At 46.8% G+C, this 10,000-nt stretch overlaps 1 protein-coding gene across 1 annotated transcript in view; it reads right to left on the reverse strand.

Moving 5' to 3' along the window:
- Positions 1-8,177: 8,177 nt before the first annotated feature.
- LOC119595992 (extensin-like) overlaps positions 8,178-10,000 on the reverse strand; it is a 12,932-nt gene continuing 11,109 nt past the window's right edge. The window contains exon 3 of the mRNA XM_037945114.1: positions 8,178-8,649. Within this exon, the coding sequence (XP_037801042.1) occupies positions 8,366-8,649 (284 nt within the window). The 3' untranslated portion in view covers positions 8,178-8,365. The remainder of the gene's footprint in view (positions 8,650-10,000) is intronic.

Here is a 10,000-nt window from a genome sequence, read left to right on the forward strand (position 1 = left end):
GGGTATTTTGACTCTGCAAGACTGAAGCCCGTAACGTTATTTGACGATCAAAGATCACCCACACATTAATTCATACACATCACAACGATATTGCAATTTTCCCCTGTTGTGAGTGAAGCGTTACGCACTTTTTTGTTGAGTGGTGATTTTCAGGATGTCTCGTCCCGTTGGATAGCAGCCATCGCACGCTTGGGCGCCTTTCCGTCGTCCGTCGCCGACAGGAATGTACCCGACAGGGATGACGCTGCGTGGGCACGGCGCTCGATGAACGCTTGCTCTTGCTTGCTTGAGATTTGCGAAGTTCTGACATCGCCCGAGAGCATCTTCACTTATGGCCCGTGCCTGTGTCCATGCTTTTATGGCTGTCCTCATTTGTTTCTTCTGACACGACTCTGTGCTACCATGGCGGTGGAATTTGCCAGCAGGCGCTACCTGTAGTTGTGTGTAGCCATCTCTGCAGTAATCTCTTTACCAGCACGACGGTGTGTTCGCGGGGCTTTGTCTTAAGGATTGCATGTGCACACAATTCCTCTAAGTAATGTACAAGTGTGGCGTTTCCAGCGCTCGCCTCAGTGGCATGCAACACTCTCTTTCATGTCTATTGTTTGTATGATCTCCATGTCACAGTGGTACCTAGGCGCATTCTGTGTTGTTTATTTCAGAGAGTGCATTGGTTCATAGCCTTTGGCGGTCTGAGTACCAAGCTGGCCTAGGGGGAGGATCTCGTTCCTCTCTGTTGAAGCTGCAGGCGAAAGGAGGTGGCCGCCCATAGGGTACACCTTCTCCTAAGTAATTTTCGGCTTCTGATTGTATTATCATGGGATTATGGGGCATACCCCTCGGCCAACTTCGGATAATCTGTCAGCAAGCCTCATTCCCTCTGATCCCTATGTGGCTGGGGAAACCAATTTATGATGATTTCTTCTATGCCCTGTTCAAGAATCCTCTGTCCAGAGCGAGGATGTGTAGTCAGAAGGTAGGTATTGTCAGTGGGGTGAGCGCTGCTGAAGAAGTCGACGGCTCCTTTGGAGTCTGTGTGTTGACCACATGTCCTTCCCTCACGGACACGCCGTGGTCAAGTTGCTCCCATGATAGCACTGCCTCTGCCTGTAGCGAGGAGGCGTTTCTGTTACCACTCATGGATTTTTGTGGCATCCCTATGCTGGCGAAGCCAGCGCCTCGTGTGGGTTCAAGGATCGAACCGATCATCCGTTTAATATGTTACTGGCTGGCCCGGACAGGGGTGGATGGGTTGCAATGCCCTCTGGTTTCTGCCTTTAGGCTAAGGCATCAGTATTCTTCTTTTGCTTGCAGTCTCATGACCGTGAGACGCTATCGAGGTTTGGTGCGCCGACGGCAGAGCTTTTGACTAAAGTCGGGTGAGGGAAGTCCATGCCCTTGGCGAAAGTGGTTCTTTAGTTGATGGCATATTAACAGACACCCCTGCTGTGTTTAGACAGGACCCAGGAGTTGTGTTGCAAACAGCACGTTTATCTTGCTTCTAGGCGTCTGACTATTTTATGTTTAGGCTTATTTTCCCCTGGGGAGCCTGGATGACCTTCGATAATAATTTTGCTGCATTAGATTCAATCCGTGAGGCCCAAGGGAGAAGGTTTTGCCTAGACACCTCACTAAGCAAGTGGAGGTGTTTAGACGCCGTCGCCCCACCTTGGGGCACCCGATGACCCTGAGGTCTTCGTCTTTGTGACCTGGTCTCCGTTGGTCTTTTAATATTTTTCTCTTAATGCCATCAGAAATCGAGGGAGGCAAGTCTACATGGGCCTGACAGGGACCCTGATACTAGAGTGATCTTAGTCTCTGTGTCTGGCCCCTATGCTAGTCCAATCAGTGCTCTCCATGGACAGACAGTCCTTGATTCTTGTTACGGTCAACCAGTACTCGCGGATACCTCCTTTCTGAAGAATGGTCGGACGGTTGATACCGGTACCTACTCCTTACCCAATGAAACCTTACCGGGCCGGGACCAAGGGTTGTGAAAGAGTTGTAGTCCATAGAAAACCCACGTTCAAAGTCTTTCCCCAATGGATGTTCAGACTTGTTGCCCTTTGAACTCCTCTGTCTCAGAGCACATGGCTTTGGTGCGATTTGGCTGCAAATTCTTTACTCCTGTTCCTGCACCTCTCGATAACCAGGTCCAGACAACGCCTGGGCTTTGTTTAGGCGAGTATGGGTCCCCGTGAGATGAATAGCCAAGTCCGTACTGCATAGGAGATGATCTTGCACCTCCACTGGAGAGTTTATAGTTGACAGTAGAATACCAGGACATTAATGTGTTAAAAGGAGCTGACTGAGAACCCCACCCTGTGGCCGTTCCATTCTCTGTGGGCATGTGCTGTGATAGGTGACTTGGAATTTTGAGCTCTGGCTGTTCTATTGGTAAAGTAGTCACTATCCAAGCCAGGAGCTTTACCTCTGATCTCCTTTTTGGATCCAGTGCTTCTCTGATTGCAGAGGACTTGCCATTCAAAAGCTTCTCCATGTCAATAATAACTGCCACAGATGTGCCCGTGCTTATTGTCCTCAAGAGCGTGGCTTATGCTGTGTGCTGTGCTCATGCCCACCTGGTGAACACCTTTGGAGATGTTCTTTGTTGGGGTCCCTTTTTTCATTGGAGCCGGTTCAGTCCATCTCAGTCGGGCAGTCTGCGGCCTAGATAGCTGAGTAAGAGATGGGGCGGTGACTTCCCCGGCCCTTTGGTTTGGAATGGAATTTTCTATGGTAGCCCTCTTACAACTCCTGGGGTAAGATTGGGAAGTTTCCCAGACTTGTTGATGAGTTGCAGGAAAATGCAAGCTCACCTACTTAGTCCCAGGTGGAAATGATGGGTTGAGTTCCGTCAGCCCGGTTGCTGTATTGCAAAACTGTCCTTTATATGTATTTCTTATTTCCCTCAGAGAAAAGATAATGTCCGAGTTCTCTGAAGTGAGCAAGTCTGTCTGGTTGTAGGCATTCTTGTTTTGCCCTCAGTTCGGCTGGCAGGCTGTTGCTACTCGTTCTCGTAGAGAACTCATGCGCCAGTCTGTCGGCATCTCGGGGCTGAACGGCTGGTAGCTCACTTGACCCGTTGCCATAGCTCTGAGAGGGTGGTTTGGTGATTGAAAGACACACCATTCCAGCACTTTTTCCTGCCTGACTCTGCTGACAGTTTCCTTGCATCCTGACAGCCTCCGCTTAGGAGGCTAGATGTCGGGACTGACGTTCTTTGCCTTCATAATGTTTTTTCGGCAATATATGTTTACCTGTGGTTGACCTCCCTAATCTCGTCATTAAAGTACCAGGTGTCCTTTGTGAGTCCTGGGACCCAGGCCGAGTTTTGGGTATGGTCAGTGAGCTGCCTCATCAATGGCATTTACAGTTTGGCTTGAGCAACTTCCACGTTTTGGCTTTGGTAAAGGTGATGATATCATTGTTCTCTCAGACAAGCGGGCCAGCGCTCTGAACGCCTGCCCAGTTGGCCTTGTCTGTTTTTCATCTTGGTATTCGGGTCTGCATTTCGGCTGGGCCACTATTCCATGAGGGTAGTGTATAGTGCCGTACTGGTGCACTAGTGACTGTGCTCAACGACACGCCAGCCAATCCTCTCCACCAGAGTCCACAGTGGGGCCAGGGGTGAGGTTCTCGGACCCACTCCTCTGACATGCATTGGCTCCTGGCTAGTTGAGGAGGAGCGATCTCGGGGAATGTCTCAATCATGTGGCTATGTGATAGCAGCCGCATCCGGTGTCCCTGCAGGGAGCCAGGATGGGGTGGTATGCATTGAAAGTCTCCCCCTTTGATTCACTCGGTCGTGTGCTGGCAGAAGCACAGACTTGGCCTGATGTCTAAGGTAACTACAGTGTGGCTGGCTGTACACACGGTAAAATTTCAGTCACTGGGCCCCACGGCCATGTGAATCTCGATGGCAAGGATTCACATCTCACCACAGTGCGGTGCATCGGCTATTGTGGAGGCAGGGACGATTGCTGCTTTTGACAAGGGTGATCAGGCCTCTTTTCATCAGGACATGGCGCATGAGACGTGAACCGAGAAGCAACAGGTTCACTGTTTAATAATCTCCCTGGAGCATGACAATAGTCAATGCTCTTGATCGCAACTATTGCCTGGAGGATTGTCACTCCTTGTGGAGAAGCCATAGGATGTTCCACTGCAGAATACTTAGATTGCGTGCCATGATGTTACTGAGTTGATAGTTACATTAGAGACCATCGTCGTATTCGGATTGAACGGTCTTCGGAGTCCTGACAACTCCATTGTGAGTCCCACTGCTTGAGGTTTCCTTCGGCTGTCAGGCTATCCTGGGTCCACTGGGGGGGGGTGGAGAGCCCTTTCGGTAGCTCTGACTTTTAAGTGTTTGGGCTTTTCTCTGGCCAGGCTGTTTCTGTGCATTGTTGTGTGGCTGGCCTTGCCTGGCAGGGTCAGCTTGTTTCTGATTCAGTTTCTGGCACTGAATCAGCTGCCTAGCTCTGCCGTGAGGGCATGGCCTGGGTTGGAGTGTGGGAGGGGAGTCTCGACCTGGTTGACGGGAGAGGATGGGCTGTTTTGTCCCTTCCATCTTCCTTACCCTTTATGTTGCGACATTCCCTTGGTCAATGCCGCCATGGCGCCTCGACTGCCTTATCTGCCTGTCTTCCTTGGTCCTTGCCCAATGATAGTTGCCGATGCTATGACACACAGTCTAAGATACCGACTGTCCCCCCTCATCGAGAGCTTCGATGTGGTTGCATTTAGGTGTATTTTCTTTGTGGTTAACTCATATTTGAGTGAGGGTTCTTGTGAGACACCTTTCGCTTCCTGATGTGTGGGTGTTCCTTCTTGCTGCGCGCTTATAGTATATTGTGTTGGCTTGTGGGTGACACTTCCTTGTCGGAGATCGTCGGCTGGGGGGCGGCTTCGTCCGATCAGATGTGGAGGTACTGAGAGAACGGCCTTTTTTGCTCTTGGTCTTTCCCCCAACATAGTGCCTGGGGGGCGGGAAAAAATCGTGGGTTGCTTCTTAGCGACCTCTTGCCGCTTGCGGGCCGCCTCTTTCTTGACAGAGCAAGCCGGCTCCAGGCTGATTCCTCTTTGGCACATGAGGACATTTTGCTGTGTGTCCTTCTTTTCCTCTTTTGGGGGTATGCCTTAATGCACACTCGGTGGTGTGTGTGCCTTGCTCAGGACACCACATTTTGGCTTGGCTGTAGCGATTAGGCGCTGGTTGGGTGTTCCTACTTTCTGCACTTGGAAAACCCCGCAGTGGATCATAGGCACATATGTACGTAGGTTGTAGTGACGCGCGCCTTACCTAGATCAATCGGGTGAGCAAGCTCACGACCTGTGGTGTGAGGCGATCACCTCCACATTGTCATATGAGACCATCACCTCCACATCATAGACGAACTGAGAAGCCAAGTAGCACCATCTTGACCACTTTTCCCCTCGGGATTCAGTGGCGATAGCTCACTTTCCTCCCATCTTTAGCTCCTTTGTTTCCTGCAGGAAACAAAATGGCTTGATCTTTGGCGAATGGATGATCATAGCCCTGAGTGCTCGCGCAACCCGGATTGACAACCGATTTTGCCGTGGTCTCTCCAATGCCCTGACCATTTGGAGGTCTTGTCGAAGCTTTCGGTTTAACAGGGACCTTTGAACTAGGGAAACGCCATGGGGGTCAGACTCTTCCTTCAGAAGTCGGTCTCCGCCTCGGCCGTTGTCGGTGTCCGCCCTTTCGGCTTTGGAGCGTGCTCGTGGGGGCACCAGCTGGGGTTTCGGCGGGTTTCAGCTGGTGTCTTTCCCGATTCGGTTCATTGGGCGTCGTGTGAGCGGGTGCTCAGAAGACCTTCCTGGCCGGTGGCTGGCCTGGAGGGGCGCACGAAGTCCATCTGGTGGACAATCTGGTACAGACCATATTCTGACATGGTCTTTCTTTCTTGTCCACCATCTTGGCATCAGCTGGACAGTGTACCCTCCTGTGCTCGGGGTTTTTCTTTTGCCACCCGAGGCACGTATTCTTCAGGGTGCTGCCGTGGTCCTGGGCCTTGACGGGTCGTCAACTTTTAGGATCTGTCTGTGGGGAAATTTTTTGTTAGAGTTTTCCATGTAATTGGCAAGTGCTTCATCCACTCACGCCCCCACCGCACCAAACGTGACACAGTCCAACAAGGGAAGCTGAGTGTTAGAGCCAGTGTCTACAGCAACAGGTGGTGATGAGTGGATTTACGCAGCCAATTAGCCGTTGTTGGCAGCAGTGCTCACGGGACCATGGTGCCAAACGCATGCATGACTGCTTACCCTACCCTCCCGAGGGAGACCAGCCGATTGACTGAAGCGGGCCTGGATCAGGCCGCCTGTCCTTGCTAGATAGTAGAACCGACAAAGAGGCTTGTTGCCTAGCCGCAGGGCGTACTCGTGCACGGCATCGCTCAATATCCAGGGACTCCTGTCTTCCCCAGCTCACAAGCTGCCACGCACGGCCACACGTGGGTAGTGTTCAACCTCTGGGGGTAGACCAGAGGGGATGCCCTTCCACCTACAGGATATCATTGTTGGGAACCTTTTTGCTCCTCCCTCAGTAAGGAAGGGAGCTCTTTCACTTTTTCCAGGCAGTTCCTCTCCATCCCTCAGAGAGGACCTGTACCCTTTTTCAAAGTGAATCCCTCTTTTCTCTGAAACACCCAAAGGCTGTTTCACTTCACTGAGAATAGAGGGGGGTCCTGCACCTGTTTCAGTAGGTTCCTTCATCCCTCTGAAACATCCAACCACAGAAACCTCATTTTCAATAAATCTAGTTTTTGTATTGTGGGTTTTTCTTCCAATGTATCAGCACGGAAGAGTGTTTTTCCATTCTTCATATATTTATTTATTTATTTATTTATTTATTTATTTATTTATATATATATATAATATATATATATATATATATATATATATATATATATTATATATATATATATTTATATATATATATATATTTATATTCTATCTATATATTATATATATATATATATATATTTATATTTATATTTATATTTATATATATATTTATATATATAAATATATATATATATATATATTTTTATATATATATATATTATATATATATATATATATATATATATATATATACACACACACACATGTCATCTCCGAGAGGGTTGACCCAGGCTATACATACATACACACATATATGTATTCACACACACACACACACACACACACACACACACACACACACACACACATATATATATATATATATATATATTTATATATATATATATATATATATATATGTGTGTGTGTGTGTGTGTGTGTGTGTGTTTATATACATACACATATACGTATATATGCATATATATTTACACATATGTAATATATATGTGCATATATGCATAAACACATACACATAAATATGGTAGAAAAATCCACAATGCAAAAACTAGATTTATTGAAAATGTGACAAATATATATACATATATATGCACACACACATGTATATACATATGTATGTATATATATACTGTATGTAAGTACATTACACACATGTGGCTAGTAACAGATTATCATTTAAAATGCATATATGTACATACATACATAATATCTACAAATACATATTTACATATAAGTATATATACACATACATACATACTATATATACACATATATATACATATACATAAGACCGCGGTGGCCGAATGGTTAGAGCGTCGGACTCAAGACTGTCACGACGGCAATCTGAATTCGAGGGTTCGAGTCACCGACCGCCGCGTTGTTCCCTTGGGCAAGGAACTTCACCTTGATTGCCTACCTAGCCACTGGGTGGCCAAGCCAGCCGAAGTCAAGTGCTGGTCCCAAAGCCCGGATGAATAGAGAAAATGATTACCTAAAAAGGTACCACCGGCACTCTCCGTGGAAAGGAACTGGGGACCCTACCACGTACTCACGCCAAGAGCATCACAACATGAAAACTACAATTAAGTATCATGCTGTGACCACGGCGGCTCAGACATGAACCTACCGTTAAAAGAAGATACATATACATACGTATATGTATACGTATGCATATATACATATATGCACATATATATATAAATATGTAAATATATATATATATATATATATATATATATATATATATATAATATATATATACATATATATGCATCTGTATGTGTGTGCGTATATATGTATATAATATAATATTTATTTATATACATACATATATATAACATATGGCTTTAAGCTGCCAATTACTTTATTTCGGCTCTTTAGTCACATCAGAAAATCATTGATGATTGTTAGTCTGCCATTCATATGTTACTTTTGGTAAGGCTAGAATATTAAGTAATAAATAATTGAGAGAAGCTTATCGAGAATAATGAGGAGCACCATAGATGGAAGGAGGAGGTGTAGGAGGAGTAGGAGGCAGATAAGCGTGTCCATGTGTAGGTTCCTTCGCCTCTCCTTCGTAAGTAACTTCAGCCACGAAACCGGAGTCGCCGTCGACAGTGTAAGTGACTTTCTGGACTCGCGTGTCAGGAAGTAAAACGTTGTAGAATCCCTCGGTCTTTTCTCCGTCACGGTGTTCCTTCATGTTATATTTGTTATAATGGTCGTTTACTGTCCACTCGAACCAGTACTTCGGCTTCTGTGGGTAAGGGACGTACGGATTTTACACTGGTTTCCAATCACTTGACAGTTCTGTTGTCTATGGAATCTGATAATCACCATCAACAATGATTATATAGATGATAATTACATAGACGATAATGATATAGATAATAATGATATGGATAATAATTACCTAATTATGTTAATAACAACAAAACAAAAACAATAAGTGACAGACAAACATAGTGCTAAGAATATTCATATGTTAATGATAACGATAACAACAGCAATAATGACTACTAATATTGAGAATAAGAGCAGCAACAGGCTTTTTTGTGCAATGCCTTTTTATTTACTTACTGTTGTTGTTGTTGTTCGCCCATATGTATAGGATGGGGTCCTGGTAGTTGTGGTGGGCAAGTATGTTGGTGGTTTTGGGGGTGTGGGGGGCAGGTATGTTGGGGGAGGGGCAGTGGTGTATGGCCGGTAGGTTGGGGGAGGGGCAGTGGTGTAGGACCGGTAGGTGGTAGGCAGTGGTTAGGGCGGTAGTTGGAGGGGCAGTGGTGTAGGGCCGGTAGGTTGGGGGAGGGGCAGTGGTGTAGAGCTGGTAGGTTGGGGGAGGGGCACTGGTGTAGGGCCGGTAGGTTGGGGGAGGGGCAGTGGTGTAGGGCCGGTAGGTTGGGGTAGGGGCAGTGGTGTAGGGCCGGTAGGTTGGGGTAGGGGCAGTGGTGTAGGGCCGGTAGGTTGGGGTAGGGGCAGTGGTGTAGAGCCGGTAGGTTGGGGTAGGGGCAGTGGTGTAGGGCAAGTAGGATGGGGTAGGGGCAGTAGTGTAGGGCGGGGCTTTGGTGGGGGGCACATACGTAAGAGGCCTATGTGGTGGTGGCGGGTGGGCATGCGGAGGGTGGTTATGATGCCCACCAAGCCGATCGGGAACGGCGAGCGAAACCGCCAGGAAACAGAGGCTCGCGAGGATCTGTCAGGATGTGGTAAGATATCAGAAGTGACGTTAGAGACAGCAAATCTCTATCAGTGTCCCATTAATTTGGTTAATAACAGACTATGGGATTCAAATTCTGATCTGAACAGAGTATATAGCGTACCACTTAAGAAATGGTGACTCATAGAAAAAAAAATATATATATATTGCTTTTTCATTATATACGTAGGCCTGCATAGACACGAAAACACGCTTGCATGTTCCTCATTGAACACAAGTAAAGGTAACGATATATATATATATTTTTTTTTTCTGATTGTCTGTATATATGTATGAAAACATACACACGCAATTATATATGTGTGTATGCGAGTGTGAGTGTGTGTGTCCTTTACATATCACATGTATTTCGTAGCACTTACCACTGCCAACCCCTTCATTGTGCTTGAGACT

Source organism: Penaeus monodon, chromosome 3 (assembly GCF_015228065.2).
Source record: "Penaeus monodon isolate SGIC_2016 chromosome 3, NSTDA_Pmon_1, whole genome shotgun sequence".
Lineage (NCBI taxonomy): Eukaryota > Metazoa > Arthropoda > Malacostraca > Decapoda > Penaeidae > Penaeus > Penaeus monodon.